Source organism: Lactuca serriola, chromosome 3 (assembly GCF_051521515.1).
Source record: "Lactuca serriola cultivar US96UC23 chromosome 3, Lser_US96UC23_V15, whole genome shotgun sequence".
Taxonomy (NCBI): domain Eukaryota; kingdom Viridiplantae; phylum Streptophyta; class Magnoliopsida; order Asterales; family Asteraceae; genus Lactuca; species Lactuca serriola.
Window position 1 is genome coordinate 248,599,844 of NC_136410.1, and position 24,910 is coordinate 248,624,753.

The 24,910-nt window shown below is 37.1% G+C and overlaps 1 protein-coding gene across 1 annotated transcript; it reads right to left on the reverse strand.

The window, feature by feature from the left end:
- Positions 1-22,601: 22,601 nt before the first annotated feature.
- LOC145096161 (uncharacterized) lies at positions 22,602-23,419 on the reverse strand. The gene is made up of 3 exons (XM_079033926.1): positions 23,295-23,419; positions 22,782-23,198; positions 22,602-22,728 (listed from the first exon to the last, which is right to left on the reverse strand). The coding sequence occupies exons 1-3, from the start codon at positions 23,417-23,419 to the stop codon at positions 22,602-22,604; spliced, it is 669 nt and encodes a 222-aa protein (XP_078890052.1).
- Between the last annotated feature and the right edge of the window lie 1,491 nt (positions 23,420-24,910).

Consider the following 24,910-nt stretch of genomic DNA (forward strand, 5'->3'; position numbering starts at 1 on the left):
AGCGTTTCCCATAAATCACTCAGTGAGTAGACTTACCGAGTTGGGGAAATAAATCATTAAGTCAGAGGGGGATTAAAGGACTGGAGTTCAAGGTGGAACTTGCTTAGTTGTTCTTGAGACTCGGCGAGTTGAGTCGGGGTGGCCCTGCGATTCATGCCAGGTGTGACTCGTTAAGCAAGGGTAGGGACTCGACGTGCCAAGCGGGCCCAAGGAAGCTCTGAATCTCAGATGCGTTCGTGACATTGAGACAAAGATTGTGCAAGGTCTCCATCTGAGATTCAGAGCTTCCTTGGGCTAGCGGCCTGAGCAGCAGGTTGCGTTTGAGACATTGAGACAAAGATTGTGCAAGGCGCTAATCTTAGCCCTGTCGGAGGGCATGGAGGATTTTGTAGTGTACTACGATGCGTTCATCTCGGGTTTAGGCATGGTATTTTTGCAGAGATGGTATATTATAGCTTACGCTTCAGGGCAGTTGAAGCCTCACGAGGCGAACTACTCGACACATGATTTGGAGTTGGGGGTGGTTGTTTTTCCCTCAAGATTTGGCGTCACTACCTCTATGGGGTTCGTTGTACCATTTACACGGACCACAAGAGCCTGAGGTATCTCATGGACCAACCGAATCGGAACATGAGGCAGCGTCGGTGGCTAAATGTGGTGAAGGATTATGATTGTGAGATCCTTTACCATCCGGGAAAGGCCAATGTGGTGGCCGATGCGCTCAGCCGCAAGGCAACACCAATTAGAGATATTTGCATGCGGATGAACATGGTGACTTCACTGTTGAAGCAGATCCGAGAGGCCCAACAGGAGGCTATGAAAGAGGAACATCGGAAGAGCGAGCGTATTGTGGGTCAAGTTTCCTCCTTCGACTATGATAGCCGAGGGTTGTTAACCCTCCACCGTAGGGTGTGGGTCCCCTATCATGGAGGCATGCGTCAGGCATTGATGGAGGAGGCACACAAATCCAGGTTTTCTATCCATCCCGGGGCGATGAAGATGTATAGGGATCTTCATCTTGACTATTGGTGGTCCTGCATGAAGCGGGATGTAGCATGGTATGTGGAGAGGTGCTTGACCAGCAGGAAGGTCAAGGCTGAACTTTAGAGGCCACACGGCAAGATGCAGCCATTGGATATTCCCATGTGGAAATGGGAAGATATCACCATCGACTTCATCACCAAACTTCCTAGGACCGCACGGGGAGTGGATTCCATATGGGTCATTGTGGATCGGTTGACCAAGAACGCCCATTTTATACCGATTTAGGAGAGTATATCGGCCGAGAAGCTGGCCGAAATCTACATTCGAGAGGTGGTGGCGCGGCATGGGGTGCCAGTGTCAGTGATTTCAGACAGGGACGTACGGTTTACCTCCAGGTTTTGGATGAAATTCCACGACGAGTTGGGTACTCGCCTCCACTTTATCACCGCTTTTCATCCGCAGACGGATGACTAGAGCGAGCGAACCATCCAGACTCTAGAGGATATGTTGTGGGCATGTGTGCTAGACTTCGGTGGTAGCTGGGATACTTACCTCCCATTGGCTGAATTCTCCTACAACAATAGCTACCACGCTAGTATCGAGCGTCCTCCGTTTGAGATGTTATACGGGAGGAAGTGCAGGACCCTGATATGTTGGGGTGAGGTTGGCCAGAGGGTCATGAGGAGCACCGAAGTGGTGCTCAAGACGACAGAGAGGATCCAGTAGTTCAGGAGCAGGCTCCAGACTGCGCAGAGTCAGCAAAAAAGCAATGCCGACAAGCGTCGTTCAGACTTGGAATTCCAGGTCGGGTATATGGTTCTCCTGAAGGTGTCGCCTTGGAAAGGTGTCATTCGATTCAGGAAGTGGGAAAGTTGGGCCCCGTGTACATTGGAACCTTCAGGTTTATAGCACGGGTGGGCAGGGTGTCATATCGGCTGGATTTGGCAGCCAAGCTCAATCAGATCCACAACACTTTCCACGTCTCCCAGATGCAGAAGTGTCTGGTTGACGACTCAGATGTGGTGTCCCTAGAGGATATTCAGGTTGATGACAGCCTGAAGTACATTGACCGGCCTGTGGCGATCCCTGACCAGAAGTCGAAGGATCTAAGGAAAAAGAACGTCGAGCTGGTGAAGGTGTAATGGTAGCTCCGGAAGGGCTCGGAGTAGACGTGGGAGCCGGTGGACGAGATGAGGGAGCATTATCTGGAGCTTTTGCAGGATCGAGCAGCAGACTTCGAGGACGAAGTCTAAAATAAGTGGGGGAGATTTGTAGCACCCGGTTCCTGGTATGTAATTCATTCAAGTATTTTTCATAATTTGGAATAAGACTCGGCGAGTTGATGGCCCAACTCGTTGAGTAGTAGTGACTTGGACCCGGGGGTTAAGTGGCGGACTCGTCGAGTCGGCGGCATGACTCGACGAGTAGACTCTGGCTGGACAAAACCCTAATCCAAGGGTTTGCACCCTATTTAAACATCTTATTCAGCCTCCCTAGTCCTTTATGCTCTCAGAATCCCCTCACATAAAACCCTAATCGTCCTTGGTTAAGATCTAAGGCCTTTTTAGTGATTCTTGGTGGTTTGTGGTGGCAAAAAGGAAGGAGAAGCTTGAGGAACCAAGAGGTTGGCAGAGGAGTCAAACTTGTGCATCATCTACTGTTCTTGGAAGGTATAAAGTCGACGTCTTGCTCCTTCTTGTATTAGATCCCTTTTTCGGGAGATTTAGGGCTTTTTTAAGCCATTCTTGGTGACCAACCATGATTGCAAGCATGGTGGGGGTTAAGGTTTCCGATCCAGGATCATTAAAGTATTAGAAGGCAAAAAGGGACTACATTTGCACCCATGGAAAGCCTCATGCAACTCAAGAGCTTCTTTTAGGGTCTTTTTAGCTGATAATCCCATGCATGCACGTAAAGTTCGTAACTTTACAAGCTAGATTAATCTTAGGAGCCTAGATCTATCATTTGGACAAGTGTTGTACATCAGAATTCGAGAAATGAGACATGGACAACCTCGACTCTACGGGTTGTTCTTAGGACTCGGTGAGTCCGAGGCTTGACTTCCCTTTTTCTGTTAGGGTGCAAAGGAAACTAGTGAGGGTTAGAATGGCCTTAGAAGGGTCCGGGGGAGTGAACCAATGCATTGGACGTAGCCATAGACCTGGAGTTCATAGGACTCGATGAGTGCATGAGCAGACTCAGCGAGTCCAAGGCAATCTCCCAACTGTTGAAGTTGAACTCGACGATTTGTTCATACAACTCGGCAAGTCAAGGGCAGGACTTTTTTGTAGTATGAGGATGAACTCGACGAGTTGTTCATACAACTCGGCGAGTCGGATGAAGGTTCATTTGAGGTTGTTTTAGAAGGAGAACTCGTCCAGTCATTGCTAAACTCGATGAGTAGAAGTGTGAAGAAGGACAAATGAAGGGTAGTGACTCGACGAGTTGGAGGCCCAACTCGGTGAGTCAGCTCAACTGGAAGTTGACTTTGACTTGGCCAGGGGTAAAATAGTCATTTTACCCGAAGAATAGTTATCAGTGTCCGACTAAGTGTTTTATGGGAATTGTAGTTGGAGGATCATCAGAATAGTAGTCAAAAATCTATCGATCAGCTTTTCAGTAGTGATCCTTACGTGGTGAGTTACCTTCCAGTAGGGGTGGGTCTAAGGCACCAATGTCGGCCCACCAGTAGGTAATTATGATCAAGATGGTTATCTATGTGATAATTGTTTGGTTGTTATATCTGTGTTGAGTATGTGTTAAGTAGTAGTAGGTCACACTAGCCTTGGTTACCGGTTGAAAGATACCGAGGACGATTACCGGTTGAAATATATCGAATGGGTGGATAAAACCCATGCATGTATAGTAGTATGATTATGATATGTCATTATGTGACTTAGTATGCTTATGTATGCTAGTATGAAACCAATATGTTTATGACCTGTAATATGTGATAGGGATAGGGGTGAAATAGTCCCCAAATACTGATTGAAAGATACCGAAGGGGATGTTAGTTCCCGGATACTGGTTGAAAGATCCCGAAGGGGAGAGTAGCTCCCAATTACCGGTTGAAAGATACCGAAGGGGAGGATAGTTCCCGGTTACCGGTTGAAGGATACCGAAAGGGATGGTAGCTACCGACTACCGGTTGAAAGATACCGAAGGGAAGGGTAGCTCCTGGTTACCGGTTGATAGATACTGATGATTATGTGCTATGGGTATGATGGGGGAACTCAATAAGCTTTGTGCTTATAGTTTTAGTTTTGGTTTCAGGTACCTCTTCATCTAAGGGGAAGGAGTCGACGCTGTAGCAGCACATCACACACACACACATGTTTTCCGCATGGAGTTTCCTAGGAATGTACTCTGATTTATTTCACTTTTGACAAAATGCTTTTTGTGGTGACATGTTTTGGATTATTGAGACATTGGTTGTGACATGAGATATCATTACGAATGTTTTTATAACGATGATTTTTATGTTATAATTTTTGAAAAAAAAAAAACGAAATTTTTGGCCATGAAATTTGGGGTGTTATGTCTACACAATCAGATTGTGTAAAATTTGAATCTGATTGTGTAGATGTAACACCCCAAATTTCAAGGCCAAAAATTTCGTTTTTTTTGCATGTGATTTTTGTGTTACTATGATATAATCAACGAATTTTTTTCTTTGTATGATTTTGAGTTAATTTATCCGTCTATAAAATATTCTATAAAACTCTTTGTTTTGATTATAGAATAGTTTTTAGTCAAAATAATGAAGTAATGGCATATATTCTAAAGCTATATATCATATTCTAATTAAAAATATGTAATATTCTAAGTATTATGATTAGTAAAATTTAAGTTCTTATGTTATTTTGTTGATTTTTTAGATAATGCAGTACACATACATTGAAATAAGGTTTAATACATAACTATTCTAGGCATTTTGATTTAACACAATTGATGATTCCTTCTTATTTGGATTTTCAACCTTGTGATTATGATTCTAAAACCATATGAAGTTTTGGATCATCAACCATTCCTAAATAAAAGAAATAAAAGCTTGTTATTCCAGCAAATGGTTTATTCTAGATAATTGGATTTAGATTTTGCATCTAGAATTATACTAGGTAATGTATAATAATATAATCTCTTCACAGTTTTATCTTAGTGTGTGATATTGAGTTAATGTGTTACAATCGTCGAATTTATCTTTATATGAATTTAATTTGATAAGATATAACTTACTTCTTAAATTGATTTTAAATTTTATTCTGTTTGAGTAATTGGATTATATAGTAAAAATTTAATGAAATATTGTTGGATAACTTTATATTATGAGTATTTAGGTTTGCTAATTCATATGGTACTTCTTAATTTGATTCAAATGTTACTTTGTTTGATTAGTTGGATGATCTAGTAAAAATATTAGTAAAATAGTCTTTGATGACTTAATATTCTTGGTATTTTTATTTGTTAAGCTAGGTGTTACTTCATTAATTTGATTTCAGATGTTGTTTTATTGATTAACCAGATGTTATTGCTTACGTTGATAAGTAAAACTAATTCATACACCAATGACTTTATTGTGTAAAGTTAATGTATATATATAGAACATTCTAATATTTTACATTTTCTTTTAACATAACTTTATGTATTATTCAAAGAACAACTCTTTATACGTTATTAGGAGAATGTTTGATGTTGATAAATTAAAAGATCCAAAACATGAAGAAGTTAAAACTATTGTAGGTATTTTAGGTTTCAGTAATTGATAAATTAGGTTTTATCTGTCTTTAATTTCTTAATAGTATTCAATTTGTTTATTGATGCACTGTAATTTTAATTTGAGATGCTAATATGTTAATCAATGATATGATCTAGTGCTAAATTAGTAAAATACTATTTGATATAGTATTCTAGACACAGTTATATGATTCTGAATCCTATAAATCCATTGATTATTGGTTTTATTTTTATGAATTGGTAGCAAATGGAATCTCTTGTATGTTGTAAAGTTGTAAATTTTACTAATGTTTTGTATGTTTTAAAGTTGTAAATTTTAGTAATGTTTGATGTTTGTGATTAAGTTAAGTTTGTTTTCATATATGATTGATTTAACAACATAGTATATTACTTGTTATATATTCAATTTTTATGCTTATAAATAATTATGTAGAATATATGAAATTGTAAAGAGATTTACATCTAGAATATATGGAATCCCGAAAGATTTACATTTAGATTTTAACTCCAAGGATAACATAAAAAGTGTTCTAATTAAAGATTTTGAGTTCTTATGAAAACTCAAAATCAACAAAAATTGTTATGATAATCTAACTAATTATTCATCATTTCATTAAATTTTAAAGTTATTATTTTGATTCCTTGAAATTAGAGTTAGTATTCCACAAAAGTTTAAACCAAACATTTATATATAATTGTTGAAGAATAACATCAAATTGTGTATGAGATATTCTAAAACAAAATCTAGAACATGAACACTAATTAGATATCATTGATATTATACAATGTTATGTTTCAATATATGTCCAGGTTTATAACAACACTAGTATTATGATATTCTATTTTTGTCTATAATCCTAATTACTCTTAGAGTATTAATAATGTTTGAAATAAATATTCAATTTACATTAGTATTCAGATATTTTAATTTAGTTTTAATTGATTTAGCAACATAGTTTATTAGTTTGTTTTAGTTTTCATTAACGTGCAGTTGTAACTTTTAATATGAATCTATATTCTTAATATTATGGAATTATTTACATTAACAATAATTTATTGATACATATAAAAGTAAAATAATGAAGAAATTAAAAGCAAAAAAATAGCCAACAAAGAAGAAGTATTTAACTTCTAAATTTAGCATGTCATTAGAACACCAACTTCAAGGAAAAGGTACAAACTTTAACATAATAGTATCATGTTGATAAGTATTATTAGAAAAATCTAGGCATTATGTATTCTGGTTTTGTAAGATTATGTTATTATTTACTAAATTTTCGGGACATTTTGTTGTTTAATGAAATGGTGTCGTAAAAATATTGTGATATAGGTATTGATGTATAAATATTCTAGAAACTTTGATCTTGTTAGAAACCAGGAATGATTCAGGTATAGCCAAAGGTTTAACGAAAAGGTAATCTTAAAGCTCAACGGATAAATTCAGTATTAATAAACAAACCAAGTATGGATAAAGTATTCTAGACATTAATATTTTGTTAGAAACTACTTTCTTTGAACCTTTTAGTGAAGTAATGTGTAATATTATGATAATATTTGATATGGTATCAACTTATGTGAAACTACTTTCTTTGAACCTTTTAGTGAAGTAATGTGTAATATTATGATAATATTTGATATGGTATCAACTTATGTGAAATATTCTAAAATTGTGTGTCGTATTCTAATTTATAAAGTATTCTAGACATTAATATTTTGTTAGAAACTACTTTCTTTGAACCTTTTAGTGAAGTAATGTGTAATATTATGATAATATTTGATATGGTATCAACTTATGTGAAATATTCTAAAATTGTGTGTCGTATTCTAATTTTAAACATTCTGATTTTGTTGGAAACAACTTGCTTTCAACCTTTTTGTTAACTATTGTGTAATATATGATTTTAGACTTTACATTTTTTTTGGAAATAACATGTTTTGAACCTTTTGTGAAGTATTTTATAATATTGTGATTGTACTTGGAAATAACAACATGTAATTCTTTAAATTGTAAATTGCTTGTTAAATGATTTTTCTTTCTTTTAAATTCTTAGGATTTTAGAAATACTGTATCATCACATTTTATTTTATAATAGGTTCGGAACATAATTGTTTTGTTTGAGAATAAATTTCTTCTTTATATCATAGTTTTACTGTTTTAACAAAAGCATGTTTTATTTTTTGATGCGGGGAAATGAAAAAATTACCAAATTTAAGGCAAAATGAGTATTTGTCCTAAAGCAAAGAATGTACAACAATTTTTATCATAAAAAATAGATAAGGAAAAAAAATCTTAGTTCATGGTACCTCGCATGATAGATCGTCAACTGATCGAAGACGGATCAACAGAATACGAAACAAGTATATATGACAATACAGTTGTAATTTTAGTATATAAGATCTATAAATATTGATATTCAATTTGTGTTATGTATTCGAACATTTTGTTAATTAATATGTAATATATGATTTTATACATTTTTCTTTTCTTTGGAAACAATTTGTTTTGAACCTCTTTGGAAAGTATTGTGATAGCACTTTATTAATAATGAGGTAATGTGTCATATTATAAAATTACGTGTAATGTTATAATTTTAGAATATGTAATATTATAGAATTAAGAGTTAATCTTATAAGAATGTTGTTAGTTTAATTATTAATGTGCTGTTTATAAAGACATATTTTTCATAATATTGTTGAATCTTGAGTATCTATACCAATTTTGTTTATGTACATGAATTGAATAAATGGAAAAATCAAAAGCCAAAAGTCGATGAAAATAAAACAAAGAATCTTAATGATTAGAAAACCATTGATAATTTGAAAACAACATTTCAAGATAGCATCATAAATTTCCATCATCTGGTTACCTTGTTAGACAAAAGGGTGAATATGAATCTCAAAAAGTCTTATCAAGTTATAGGTAGATAACAATGCACCGAAAACCATAAAAAAAATATATTACATGTTTGTGACATATAAAATCTATTACATATTCATTAATCTCGGTACCTATAGTTGAAAAAGTCTAGCTTCAAACATTCAAGCTCCTTTCAACTTCTAGAATTCACAAGAAATCCCCATCAGGTCAAATGATTTTTTTGCAAAAGCCATATTGTGTTGCAACCTTGTCACTTAGAACTACAAAAATTAATATACCACCACGTTAACATATAATAAAAATAATGTGCATTCATATGCCTTTAACCATAAATGTATGTTCAATATTCTATAAGAAAATATGTGGTAACATGAACGAACCAGCAACACAATGTTGATAACTGGAATTAATAAATCTATGATCAATATTCTATAAGAATAATTGATATTGCTAACAAAATTACCTTGGGTTTCCGATTGATTTTCCTCATGATGGAGAATATCTGAATCACCAATACTTAACACAAAACACTAAACATAGTATTGTTCTAATTATGAAAATATGTAGTGCTATATATATTTAAACATATTTATGCTAAAAAACCATCTTCAAACTTTTTTTGTTTGAAATAAAAAAACCATTTCATTGTATTAAATAGTTGGTTTCTATTGAAAACCAGATAAAAGACAAATGTATAACATTAAACATAGTAACAATGTCAATTATTATTGAAACAAAGTCATAAATTCTACTTTGTGGTGTAATGTTCTAGTTTGTAGCATAATATTCTAGTTATGGTTAATACTATAAGATATATTTAACATATGGTATAATGTCAACATCATAGGTTCAGTTAGGTTTTAATGAATAAAGTAAAAAATTACATGACAAGGAGGATTATGACTAACCTGAACCTATTCTACTTCATGCAAAACTAGTCAATGCATCTTTTACTTAACATTCAACTGACAAGGAGGACTATGACTAACCTGAACCTTTCACTAAGATATTACATGTTCTTTAATCTCAACATATGTCGTAAGAACTTATAATTTGAAACATTCAAGTTCCTTTCGAGCTGAGATTCATTAACTAAATTTCTCTGCAATAAAAATGAATGAATTTTTAGAATATATATGGATTAAAATAAATACTATGTTTTTACAAGTGATTCAAACTTCAGATGGATTAAGATTTAAAAAATTTATTCATAATATTTCAATGATAGAATAAGTTAGTCTAATCAGAACAATATACACTAGTAGAGAATCACATCATGTAATAACATATCACTGATGGTATGCATCCAATGGATATAATCAGAACAATACACATTCTTATGAAATTAATCATAAAATAACTCATTGTTAACATATACTAGATTTATAAGAACAATAAATTATTTAATAGCATCTAATATTTTTTTTAGTACAGCCCATTTCCTATAGGTTCACAGGAGGATATTGAAAAAGAGTGTGGTAAAATACATCTCTAACCATCTGTGTTTAAAGAAAATGACATATTTTAACAAAACTAAGGTAAATTTAGTAAGATTAGTAAATATTGAATTATTTTACTCCAATCCTAACTCATATTTTGAAAGTATACTCATTCTTAAAGAGTACTTTATTTATGGAAAGGAGAGGGTGATACATCAGAATCTTTATTCATTCAGGAATTTCATCAAATAGGAAGAATGTATGTATAGTTTAAGAGAATTTTCTCAAGAACAATAATTGATTTCAATCAATCAATAGGATGTTGGATTGCTGAAATCATGAATTATACATATATTAATTGGAGAAATGACTAGTAGCTTGATGAGTCAATCAGTTCATGTTACAAGGTTAACAATTGAACATGTTATATGCAAGTAACAATGGAAGCAATGAAAACACAGAGAAGAAAAGTCAAACCTTGATCAATAGATGAAATCGTTATGTAGAGTAAAAATCACATTTTGAAATATTGTTAGCAATTTTTGACGATGAAGATAAGTAGAAATCGATTGAACACTTGAACCTCTACCTTGGATGAAATTAATGACCACAGAGCTAAAATCGATAACAATCTTGTAATGAATTATTGGTGTTGATAGATGAAAATAAACCTCAATCACTCTTATTATCAATTGAAGATGTAGAAGAATGAAGAACATGAACTCAAAAAACACAAAAATCGCAAATTTAATAGCTATTATTTAGCATTGATCGATCAATGTCCAAATCAAATTGATTATCGGTTGAAAGAATAGAAGATTTAAGGAGATAGAAGATTGATCAGAGTGAATTGAAGAACAATGAATGTTGATCCAGCGAATATCTTAGTAGAAGAATCGAAGCCGATGATTTCTTGTTGACATGAAGATAACACTAACACTGAATAAGATCTTATCATCTAAAATTTAACCTAGTGACTAATCTACCCCTTATTAACTAATCAATTATATTAATTAGGGTTATTTCTATGATCTTCTAGTGAAAGATGCCTCCACGAAAGCGTCCAAACAGAGGAAGACCAGCAACTCAACCTCCTCCTCCGCAGTTCGATCCGGTGTTGTTCCAAACGGCTGTGACTGCAGCTGTGACAATAGCCATGGCTCAAATGAACTATGGTGATGTGAGCGGTGGCAACTCTAGATTTGGTGAAGTCCATCAAAGAGTGCAGGGATGCACTTATAAGGACTTCATGAACTGCAAACCAACCTTCTTCGATGGTACTGGAGGAATTCTAGCGTTGTCTCAGTGGTTTGAAAGAACCGAAGCTGTCTTTGAAATGTGCTCTTGCCCCGAAGAGAGCAAAATCATGTTCGCTACTGCCACCCTCACTAACAGGGCCTTGACATGGTGGAACAGCCATGTCAGTGCACTCTCCTTGGTAACAGCCAATGCCATGGGCTGGGACACTCTGAAAGACCTCATGAGAGGGGAGTACTGCTCTAGGGGCGAAATTCAGAAACTTGAGGAGGAACTCTGGAACCTCAAGATGAAAGGGACTGACATAACAGCTTACACGGCCAGGTTCTGTGAGTTGGCGGCTATGTGTCCCAACATGATCCCTTCTGAAAGTAAGAAGATCGAACGACACATTTGGGGTCTAATGCCTCCGTATCAAGGAAACGTTCTAGCCTCACGCCCTACCACTTTTGACAGCGCCAAAGAATTGGCCCAGAGTCTAATCAATCATGAAGTCTCTTCCACTCCAGCAACGGCAACCACAACTGCCACTGCACCACCCGATTCAGCTGACAAAAAGAGAAAGCGTTGGGATAAGAAGAAAGGCAAGAAAACTCAAACCTCCTCCAAGGATCAGCAAATTGTGGCAGTCCATGCTGCCACCACTCCAGCCACTCCTGCACCAACAAAAGCTTATGTTGGGAACCTGCCCAAGTGTCCCAAGTGCCCTTTCCACCACAACGGCCCCTGCCGTGAATTGCAGTGTTCCAACTACGGCCGGAAGGGCCATACTGTCCGGTTTTGCAGAGCCCCACCCAAACCTATCTCGCAAGTTCCCAGTTCGGGAGTGACCTAGACTTGTTACGGCTGCGGTGAAGCTGGACACTACAAGAAAAATTGTCTGAAGGCTGGGAATGCGGGAGGAACAGCAAGACTACTTGCTATTGGCCACAACGAAGCGGTAGCAGATCCCGCAGTAGTCACCGGTACGTTTCTTCTCAACAACTCTTATGCCTGTGTCTTATTCGATAGTTGTGCAAAAAGAAGCATCATAAACCAAGGCTTTAAACACTTACTTAAACAATCCCCACAACCACTAACAGAAACATTCGTCGTAGAAATGGCTAATGGAAAGACCGAAAGCTCTAACGAAATTTACATAGGTTGTACCCTCACGTTAGACAATCACTCATTTCCAATCGACCTCATACCAGTCTCAATCAAGAGTTTCGATGTCATTGTTGGCATGGACTGGTTAAGTCTTCATCGTGCCGATATCCTATGCTTCGACAAAGCCATTCGCCTGAATCTTCCGAATCACGAAACTCTATTGATCTATGGAGACAAACCTGGTACGAGCCTTCATATCATCTCCAGTATTCAGGCCCAGAAATACTTGCGTAAGGAATATCGCGCCTTTCTTGCTCACGTTGTTGATACAAGTCAGAAAGTAAAAGATCCAAAAGACATCCCCGTTGTATGCGATTTCCCTGACGTCTTCCCAGAGGATCTTCCAGGTCTACCTCCCAAACGTCAGGTTGAGTTCAAAATCAACCTAGTCCCAGGAGCTACCCCCGTAGCTAAGTCGCCCTATCGTTTAGCGCCTGCCGAGATGCAAGAACTATCCGGTCAACTTAACGAGCTGCTCAGCAAGGGCTTTATAAGACCGAGCTTCTCGCCTTGGGGAGCTCCGGTCTTGTTCGTAAAGAAGAAGGACGGATCGTTCCGTATGTGCATCGATTATAGGGAACTCAACAAACTCACAGTCAAAAATCGCTACCCTCTCCCTCGTATCGACGACCTATTCGACCAACTACAAGGGGCGAGTTACTTCTCCAAGATTGATCTTAGGTCCGGGTATCACCAATTATGGGTGCTTGAGGAGGATGTTCCGAAGACAACCTTTCAAACTCGTTACGAACATTTCGAGTTCGTAGTGATGCCCTTTGGACTGACTAATGCACCCGTAGTATTCATGGACTTGATGAATAGGGTGTGTCGTCCATATTTAGATCATTTCATCATCACCTTTATAGATGATATACTCGTCTACTCTCGGAGCGAGGAAGAACACAGGGATCATCTACGACGAGTCCTAGAAACCCTACGATCAGAGAGGTCATATGCGAAGTTCTCTAAGTGCGAATTTTGGATTCGAAGAGTTGAATTCTTAGGACACGTGGTCAGTGAAGAAGGAATCCAAGTGGACCCCTCCAAAATTAATGCTATCGAGAACTGGTCAGCACCAAAGACGCCTACAGAAATTCGTCAATTTCTAGGCCTCGCTGGCTACTACCACATATTCATCCAAAGCTTCTCTCGGATTGCAAAACCACTCACCATGTTGACATAGAAGGGCGTAACATTCGACTGGGAAGAGAAGTAGGAAAAGGCATTCCAGACCCTGAAGCGAGCCTTATGCACCGCTCCAGTATTATCCCTTCGTGCAGGAACAGAAAATTTTGTTATATACTGCGATGCATCGAATCAGGGGCTCGGTTGTGTCTTGATGAAACGAGGTAAGGTCATCGCCTATGCCTCGAGACAACTAAAGACACATGAGGTAAACTACACTACTCACGACCTCGAGTTAGGAGCAGTCATCTTCACACTAAAAATCTGGAGACATTACTTGTACGGCACGAAGAGCATAAAGTACACCGATCATAAAAGCCTCCAACATAATTGAACCAGAAAGAGCTCAACATGAGACAACGCCAGTGGGTCGAACTACTCAACGACTACGACTGTGAAATTCGTTACCACCCGGGAAAAGCCAACGTGGTAGCCGACGCCCTAAGTAGAAAAGAGTATTCTGGTCGAAGAACCAAGTCATTAACGATGACTATCCATTCGCACCTATCCGTACAGATCAAGGAGGCTCAGCTTGAAGCCTTAAAGCCTGAGAATGTGACAAGAGAATCCCTCAAGGGTGACGGAGCCTACTATCTCATGGACCGAATCTGGAGTCCACGCCATGGAGGTTTCAGAGATTTGGTCATGAAGGAAGCACACAACACTCGATACTCCGTCCACCCAGGTTCGGATAAGATGTATCTGGATCTCAAAAAGCTATACTGGTGGCCTAACATGAAGGCAGAGATTGCTACTTCATGAGTGAGTGCCTTACTTGCACGAAGGTCAAGGTCGAATACCAGAAGCCATCAGGTCTCCTCCAACAACTGGAGATACCAGAATGGAAGTGGGAGCGGATCACAATGGATTTCATAACCAAGCTGCCTAAGACAATGGGTGGGTTGGATACCATTTGGGTCATCGTCGACAGATTGACCAAGTCCGCGCACTTCCTACCCATCAAGGAAATAGACAAGATGGAGAAACTTACAAGAACATACATTAAGGAAATAGTACGGATGCATGGCGTCCCTATATCTATTATCTCAGATAGAGATAGTAGGTTTACCTCGAGATTTTGGCAATCGCTACAAGAGGCACTAGGGACGAGGCTGGACATGAGTACATCCTACCATCCGCAGACTGACAGAAAAAGTGAGAGGACGATCCAAACCTTAGAAGATATGTTACGAGCTTGCATGATTGACTTCGGAAAATCGTGGGATACACACTTACCCCTTGTGGAGTTTTCCTACAACAATATTTATCATACGAGCATCAAGGCAGCTCCATTCGAAGCCCTTTATGGCCGGAAGTGCAGATCCCCCTTGTGCTGGGCTGAGGTGGGTGACACTCAGTTAGCTAAAGGACTAGTTCCTGACAGCGCTCTCACCGGTCCGGAGATCATCCGAGAAACGACCGAGAAGATAGTACAGATTCGCGAACGATTAAAAGCCCCTAGGGATCGACAGAAAAGCTACGCAGACAAACGAAGAAGACCATTGGAGTTCCAGGTGGGAGACCGAGTCCTTTTGAAGGTCTCGCCCTGGAAGGGCACGATACGCTTCGGAAAGCATGGAAAACTGAACCCAAGGTACATAGGGCCTTTTGAGATTCTCGCTAGAATCGGCCCTGTAGCCTACAAACTCATCCTACCCCACGAGCTAAGTAACATACATCCTACCTTCCACGTCTCAAACCTGAAGAAATGCCTGTCCGACAAGACTCTAGTGATTCTGCTTGACGAGATCGAGGTGAACGAGAGCCTCAAATTCGTTGAAGAGCCTGCGGAGATTATGGATCGAGAAGTAAAACAAACGAAACAAAGTCGCATCCCAATTGTGAAGGTTCGGTGGAACGCCAAGCGGGGACCGGAATTCACTTGGGAGCGCGAGGATCAAATGAAACTCAAATATCCCCATCTCTTCGCTTAGTAGTTCTGTATTAACTTATCTATTTGAACTCTAAATTTCGGAACAAAGTTTCCCTAACGGGGGGATGATATGACAACCCAACGTTAAATCCGTTATACAATTTCGTTTCCGCTAACGGAATATGTCATTTATAAAAGTTCTGTAATTTGGAGTCGTAAAATAAATGAATATTTAATTATTTATTTATTTTTCATGTGTATATCATTTTAGTAAAAATAAATATAACTCGTAAATGTTAGTTCCATTTAAAGAATTAAAGTTATATTATTTTTCAACCACTTAACCCGGGTAAAAAGTTTAAACCTCGTTAAACTTTTGTATCGGGTAGTCGTGTACCGGGTGCAATACCCGAGGCATATATAAGGAAGGTGAACACCTGTTTGAACTCTTTTACCACTCAAACACACACTCTCTCTCTCACTACTTTCTCTCTCTAGACTCTTTTTCGACTCCAAAACTGCAAATCCCGCCTCCAAAACTTAAGATCTTCAACCCTAACTTGTTCTAAACTTGTATCATTGTTATTATAGCTTAAAAATCACATGATTGGAGCATGATAAAGGAGTGTACGGCCTAAGAACCTCCTTAGGCCGTAAACACCCAAAAAGTTTCCAAAACTCCCGATTTTCCTTCTATTAAGCTTAGATACTAGTTGGGGGTTTTACCTAGGAGTGTTTGAGCATCAAAACCATACATTTTAGGGCATTAAGGAGGGTTTATGGCCCAAGCACATGCTTAGGCCGTAAACACCCTTTTTCCATGTAAAATGCCCCAAAAACCCTTCCAATGCATGTTTAGGCTTGGGATATGATTTTAGGAAATTCCATTTCGAGTTTGGGACCATTAAACATCACGTTTTGAGGGGTAATTTAGAGTTTATGGCTCAAGCATAAGCTAGGACCGTAAACTCCCCCAAACCTCACCAAATGGGGGTTTAAACCCCCTAATTAGCCCTAGACCTTCACTAGAAAATTATTGGGATGAATTAAGCACCTTATTATCAAAGATTGGGGAGTAAACAAGAGTTCATGGCCAAGCCATGAGGCTTACGGCCGTAAACTCCCAAGGAGTGGCCTTTGGGCCATAAACTCCAAGGGAGTAAACTCTTGGACTCCCTAGTACCCCCTTTTGGTCTTGTACAATCCCCGAGAACCACTTCTAATCCATAAGACCTTGAATCAATTATAGGATATGTAAATGTTTTAATAAAAAGTATAAGTGACTAATTTCTTGTAAAACACATATCTCATATGTTAATAGGGTCTTAAAAGGTGTACCAGTTCTTAATTGACACCAAACGCTCAACCGACACTTTCACCCGAATTACCCGATTTACTCGATTTCAGGTGAGTTCATACCCCTTAATGAACCTTTCTAATGTTTTCATATGTTTTAAGGGGGGGGGGGGGGGGGATACAAGTCGAATATACATTTTTATGAAAGTCAATCACATGTGATTTACTACCCGTAGTTCAAATCACATGTGATTTATAAAAGAACTTTATGCTTTCAAAACTACTTTGGAAAAATAAATTATTTTCTAAATGCTTTCTTTGATAAAGATTTTTATTAAATTACTTTTCTTATAAAATGTATCTACACTAATATATTTATATAAGTAAGACTTGAAGGACTTAGGACCGATAACTCACCTTATTTCCCGTTCTTGTTTGATGTGGGCTTAGGGTATTTGTTATCCGTCCGACTGTCGTTGATTTCTTCGTTATATATCATGTATATTGGTGTTAGATACGAGCATTTTCATCTCATTCGATGCCTATATTACTTCATTGCCAAGAACCATACACACTAAGTTAACTATAATAGGTATAGTTAAGGTCACTACTACTTGTTACCGCTACTACTATACATACTATAATTCATACTATTACAAAACGATACACGAATAAGAGAACACACTATGAACTACATAAAAGACTACTACACTATATTACAAGAGAAAGCACTAATCCGGAAGATAACACACTAACTCTCCACAAGATACTCTATGCGCTACATGTTGTGACTAGAGCTTTCCAGAAGGAAGGCAACGCTACATGTATAGATCTATACAGGGCAGACACTATTAGATCCCGACTGTTAACTTCAGTCCAAGCCGAGCAGGCCCAAGGATGGCACTACTTCACTACACTGTGTATGACCGGGAAGGTCATGGGATCCTCTATTACTCACACTATTGGTCACATAAAAGGAATACATTATATCCACACTAAAATACTAAGACTAAAGTCTCAGTTAATATCCCGAAGTAAATAAGTATCTATTACTAATGGAAGTTCACACCACTACCACTGTCCATAGGCATAACTTTTCTTCTATCTACACTACATACTAGAGATTTAGTACCACACTTTTACAACAAACAGTTTTCAATGATAAAACTTACATGTAACTTAGAGTTTTTCACTTACGATGTATTTTCTGGAAAATATAGGATTTTCTAGAGTTTCCTACTACTTATAAATGTACATTGCAGCTTTTCACACTATATGTTCTAATACATTTTATACATTAACCACACTAAATTCTTATGAACTCACCAGTTTTATGCTGATACTCGTTTTCAAAATAACTTGTATCCTCAGGTCAAAGATAGACAGTTACAGGTGCAGCATTTTGGAGAAGATGGAGCACACAAGATCCATCTCTTATTTTTGTTATACTTTTGGTGTCTATTGAATCTTTACAGAACACTCTTGTAATTAAACTCACTATGTAATGAAATGGTTGTATGTTTCTTGCTTTTACTATTTTGCAATTGTGATGATACTGTACATGACGTCCTCCACCCCGAAACGTATTCCGCCGTTATCGGTTTTGGGGTGTGACATATATAGTGTTGTTAACGCTTATATAATAATAATAACAGCTAGACTATTAAATTAGTCTCGGTAAATACTGAACTAAACCCTAGCGGTAATGATACTAGGTTTTGTCGAGGGAAATTGTTTTAAGAGTAACGAAGTGTTGTCTAAGTACCAAGTCACCACCGTATCAGGTGAGTGCATAGTCCTATTCATGAACATGATTTTAATACAAGTATTGGTTGAAGTATTAATTATATGTTTATGTGCGAGTTAATTGATGTTGCCTAAAATACGTGTTAAAGAACATACCTGATTGTATATGATGATTTAGGATAAAGAGTAAACCTAAATTAATTATGAGGAATATTGGGTATTATTTTCTTACGAGTACAAGTGAGTTATACTCAGAGAATAGAACTTTAGTATATGTCATTGATCCGGGAGCATGGATTAGACACAGTCATTATCCCTAGTCCGAGAGTATGCATTGGACATAGTCAACTGTCGTTAATCTGGGAGTATGGATTAAGACATAGTTAGTTTTCCTTAGTCCGGGAGTATGGATTAAGATATAGTCAGTCGTCCTCAGTTCGGGAGTATGGATACGACATAGTTATTCGTCTTTAATCCGGGAGTATCGATTTACACATAGACACTTGTCCCTAATCTGAGAATATGGAATGGGCACAATTATCGATTCGAGAGAATGAATTAGATCCAATATTATGGGGGAAGGTCCGAGAGTATGGATAATCTTGTTGTAAGGATTAACGGGGTAGGGTAAGAGTTGCTTATATATATATATATATATATATATATATATATATATATATATATATATATATATATATATATACGGTGAAATTGTATATTTTTGAGTTCTAAATTTTATATATGATATAACATTGTGGGATTGAAATCCCTATATACTCACTAGGCATCCTAACCTGACAAACTCAGTTTATTTATATCGTAAGTTTGATATGAAGTCATATTACACTGAGAGATTAAGGAGATATAAATCACTAGTGATAATGAATTTAAGTTCTGTTTATGCTTATGTTTATGTATTGACAATGACATTCCAAATGTTTTAAAACGATTAAAAATACTTTTCTTCGAAAATGCTTTGATGACGTATTTATCGTGTTTTACTGGGAACAAATTCCGCAACACTTTTATTAAAAGAGTACTCCGATTTTTATAAAGCATAAACAAAAATGAGTCCTTTCTGGCCATAAAAATGGGAATGTCACAGTTCACACCCAACACTAGCAATGGATAATGATTGAGAAGAAGGAGAGGGGCTTCAAATTTTTGGCTAACTCTTCAAGGGAATGAGTGGCCAAAAATTGAAGGGTTTAGGCTGTTTATATAGTGCAGTTAGGAAACCTTAGATAAACCCTAATGCAAGATAATCTTAAACCGGACAGTTATCCACCTTCCTGTTTATCCATCGAAAACCATTCTAGAAACCCTTAAGAACCAAGAAACCGTCCATGCCTTCATGGAGGGTTCTAGATTACGTCTTGCTCAACTATTGAACAATTGCACTTCAGTCTATGTACTTATAATTATTTATTTTGATCCAGAAATTCATTCCAATTAATTTATGATAAAATATTAATTAAATATTACTATTTGTAATTATGGAGAATCTCATATATGCACCTCTTAAACCTCAAAATATCATATATGCCCAACTTAATTTCTCAATATCATATTTACCTATCATAAACCTTCAAAATATCATATTTGCCCAAATCCTATTTTATAATGTTTTTATATTTTATAATCATTTTTATATATTTTAGAATTATTATAATAATTAAACATTTTAACCATATTATCCTTACGTCTATGATAATGGAATGTGAACTTCTAAATTGTTGGAATGTCAATCCCTTGACAAACAAAAAGATTCATCTTCAACCCTCTCTATGGAGTGTATATTTTGATTGTTTAGTTTTCGTTGTTGTTGATTATTATCATGTTTTAGATGAAGGATATTTTAGATATTACCATTGACATTTTGATGTTTAACAATGACATATATGATATTTGATATTTAATAAGGGCATATATGATATTTTGATTTTAAAAAGGATATATATATATATATATATATATATATATATATATATATATGATATTTTGAAATTTTATGAATGGTAAATATGATATTTAGAAATTAAGTTGGGTTAATATGATATTTTGATGTTTAAGAAGGGCATATATGAAATTCACCCTTGTAATTAATATATTATTTTCATAATACATTAACAAAACATTTATTTCAAAATATTAATCAAATAATAAATCAACCTCTTTCCCTGCTCCTCGGGTACCAACACCTCATCCTTATTTGGAATTCCAATATGCGCCCACCATAATCCTCTATTATTCTCATCCTCCTAAATAATGTGGTGCTAAAAGGAGGAGTAGGAATCATTGTCAACACCCTTGCCACTCCTTGCTCCAAAATTCCATATGTCCTGGCCAACCTTGTAACAAACATTCCACCATTAATTTTGGAGGTAATCCTTTCCTTAACCGCCCTCCACTAAGTATTTTGCCATACAATACAGCAAATTGCAAATAGTATCGGGGGTAATGATGCTCCACATGTAAAAGATATTGAGGGTAGGGACCTTATCATCGTCTTCTCACATGTTGTTGGTGCTTGCGATAATACGGTGAATCAAATGATGGATGGGGGAACAGATGCTTCCTTCTTGATCCGAGGAAGGAATATAGATCCGGTTGGCAATCGTATTCCACCAGTTACAACCAACCACCTCCCCGGGCAACTCCTTGTGGCAGTGTTCAAGAAAAGACTCAAAATTTTCGGAAATGATTACTTGTTGATCATAGATCCCTAGTCTCCATGCAACCTCCACTATGTTGCATTGGCACAATTCTCCTCCAAGACAAAAGGTAATAATACCCGGATTATAGTAATCATTACCACCTTGGGAGGAGATGGTAGAGAAGAATTCCAAGCATAATTCTTGGTAGACGAGTTCTTGAATTTTTAATAACCGGCTCCACCCATCACAAATTATCGTCACCCCATCATGTTGAAAGGACTTGACCAAATATAGGGCAAATTCCTCCTCCAACCCCGCTTGGCCAATCCAATGCCAATCTATCTCGTTGGGAACATAAATCTCCTTGTGCGTAAGTGCTTTTAGCTTGTTTCTGGCACGAGCTAATGAAGATTTGGAAGTGATTTTTGGGAAGTCTAGCCATGAGATGTCCCCATGACCACCTCCTCTCGAGCTCTGACCATGCCTCGAAATGTTTTTTGCAAAGCAAAACCCAGAACACAACAAACAAAACACAGAAAAATTAAAAATGTAAAAATTGTGGGCATCTAAAATAGGGACTCACCGAGTCCAAGAACCCACTCGGAGAGTCGTATGAACTTCGCGAGTCCAATCTCTGATTTGGTCAAAATCAACCATCCAAATACACAAATTAGTCCATGGGTTTGTCTAGGCATGTCTAATAAGCAATAATTCACAAGAAATTTTGTCTATTACAACCTAATTTGACCGAAAAATCAAAACCCTAGGATTGGAGTAAACCCCAAAATCCATTTTTTTACAAATCATGGTCATAAATATACCCAAGGTGTGAACTTTAACAAGATTAAGTAGAAAAATGTTACCTTTTTGGTCGGCATTTCAAGGAATAACAAGAGAATGGAGATGAGAGCTTGAGAGAAAGTATTGCTCGTCGAGCGGCTGGTGGCTGCACTTGTCAATATGTTTTACCAATTAGGGCTATTTTACAGAATGTAAAAATTAATATTTTTTCGGGTAAATACGTTGACTCGCCGAATAGGGATTACGCGAATCCGTGATGTTTCAGGATTTTTCAAAAAGGACTCACTGAGTAGATGAGTGGACTCAACGATTTGTTAATTTTGTTTGAAAAAATTTTAAGTTCATTAATTTTATGCCACCATACCCCACAGTTGAGCATTGCTTGCTCTCAAGAAATCATTTTAATCACAAAAGAAGATTGATAAAAGCAAATCCTAAAAAAAATGAAAGTAAAATGAAAATGAAAGGTAACAAGAAAGCAAACTCTAAACTCGGGTTTCCTCCTGGAAGTGCTTCTTTTTGAGGAGTCGTTAGCTGGACTCCTTCCCGCTTTACGTTTAAGTGGTTTCTTCCAAATGCAACCCATCTTCAATTCCTTCATCTTATGGGATTCCTTCTTCATATTTCTTCACCCTATGCCCATTAACCTTAAAAGGGGTTCCATCTTTTGATATAAGCTCAATAGCTCCATGTGGGAAAACTTGTTTAACCACAAAAGGCCCATCCCACCTTGTCTTGAGTTTGCCCGAGAATAGTTTTAATCTTAAATTGAAGAGTAACACCTTTTTCCATCATGAAAGTCCTTATTACCCTTTAGTCTCTTGTCATGCCAACTCTTAGTCTTATCATTGTATATCAAGGAATTTGTGTAGGCTTCATTTCTAAGTTCTTCAAGGGCATTCATTTGCATTAACTGGTTGGTATGAAGTTCGGCCAACTCAAAATTACACATCTTTAAAGCCCAATACGATTTATGCTCTATTTCAACCAGCAAATGACAATTATTTCCATAAACTAACCTATATGGTGTAGTACCAATAGGCGTTTTGAAAGCTGTTCGAAAAGCCCTAAGTGCACCATCATGTTTATCCGACCACTTTTTTCGATTTCCTCTAACCGATCTCTCCAAAATCCTTTTTAAAGCCCGATTTGTCACTTCAGTTTGTACACTTGTTTGTGGATGATAGGATGTCAGGAACCTATGGTGTACCCCATATCATTTCAACACTTTAGCTAATTGGTCATTTGCAAAGTGAGTGCCTCGGTCACTAATAACAGCTTTAGGAACTCCAAACCTTGAAAATAACTTTTTGAGAAATCTCACCACCACTCGAGCATCATTAGTAGGTAATGTTTGTGCCTCCACCCATTTAGATACGTAGTCGACTGCCACTAAGATATATTTATTCCCTTTTGACATTAGTAAAGGTCCCATAAAGTCAATCCCCTAAACATGAAATATTTCACAAACTTGAATATTATGTTGGAGCATCTCGTTTTCGGGATGATATGTTCCCCGCTTATTGGCATGAATCACATTCTTTGACATATTGGGCAGCATCTTTCAAAATTGTAGGCCGATAGATCCCAATATCAATAATCTTTTTAGCCGTATAATGTACTCCATGATGTCCCCTAGTAGGCCCACTATGGCAATGTTCCAAGATCTCCCAACTTTCTTTCACGAACACACATCTTCGTATCATCCCGTCTGCGCAGCTTCAGAAAAGGTATGGCTCGTCCCAAAAGTAGTACTTGATTTCTGAAAAGAATTTCTTCTTTTGTTTGCGGGTTAAGTCTTTTAGAATGTATTCAGTTGCTAAGTAATTAGCTATATCTACAAACCATGGCACCTCTCCTGCTACTACCAAAAGATACTCATCGGGAAAATCATCTTCAATCTTGTGTTCTTCCAATTCCTCCAAATGCGGGTTCTCTAATCTTGATAAATGGCCGAAAGCTACGTTCTCCATTCCCTTTTTATCTTTTTTTTCAATATCAAATTCTTGTAAGAGTAGGACCCAACGTATCAATCTAGGCTTAGCATCTTGTTTAGCAAAAAGATACTTAAGGGCAGAATGGTCGGTAAAAACTATTGTCTTGGATAATACCAAATATGGTTGGAATTTATCAAAATCATATACCACCGCTAGCAGATCCTTCTCGGTAGTAATGTAGTTCTCTTGAGTTTGGTTCAAAGTTTTGCTTGCATAGTAAATAGGTTGAAAATGTTTATCAAACCTTTGCCCTAAAACAACTCCCACCACATAGTCACTAGCATCACACATCAGCTCGAAAGGAAGATTCCAAATTACGGCTATCATGATAGGAGTAATGGTCAATCTTTCCTTTAATAAATGGAATGCTTCATGACATTCTTTTGAGAAATCGAATGGAGCGTCTTTCAAGAGTAGTCGGGTCAAAGGCCTAGTGATCTGTGAGAAGTCTTTAATGAAGCGATGATAAAATCCTACATGTCCAAGAAAACTCCTTACCCCTTTTACATTTGTTGGAGCGGGTAACTTAGCTATTATGTCCATTTTTGCTCTATCCACTTCTATCCCCTTCCTTGTAACTTTGTGTCCCAACATAATTCCTTCTTTTACCATGAAGTGGCACTTTTTCCAATTAAGGACAAGGTTGGTCTTCTCACATCTAGCTAGCATCAAATCCAAATTGGATAAACAATCTTCAAAAGATGACCCGAAAACCGATAAGTCATCCATAAAAACCTCCATAAATTTTTCGATCATGTTGTGAAAGATGGCCATCATGCACCTTTGGAACGTAGTTGGTGCATTGCATAATACAAAAGGCATTCGTCTATAGGCGAATGTCCCACTTGGGCATGTAAAAGTAGTATTCTCTTGGTCTTGTGGGTCGATTAGAATTTGAAAATACCCCGAAAAGC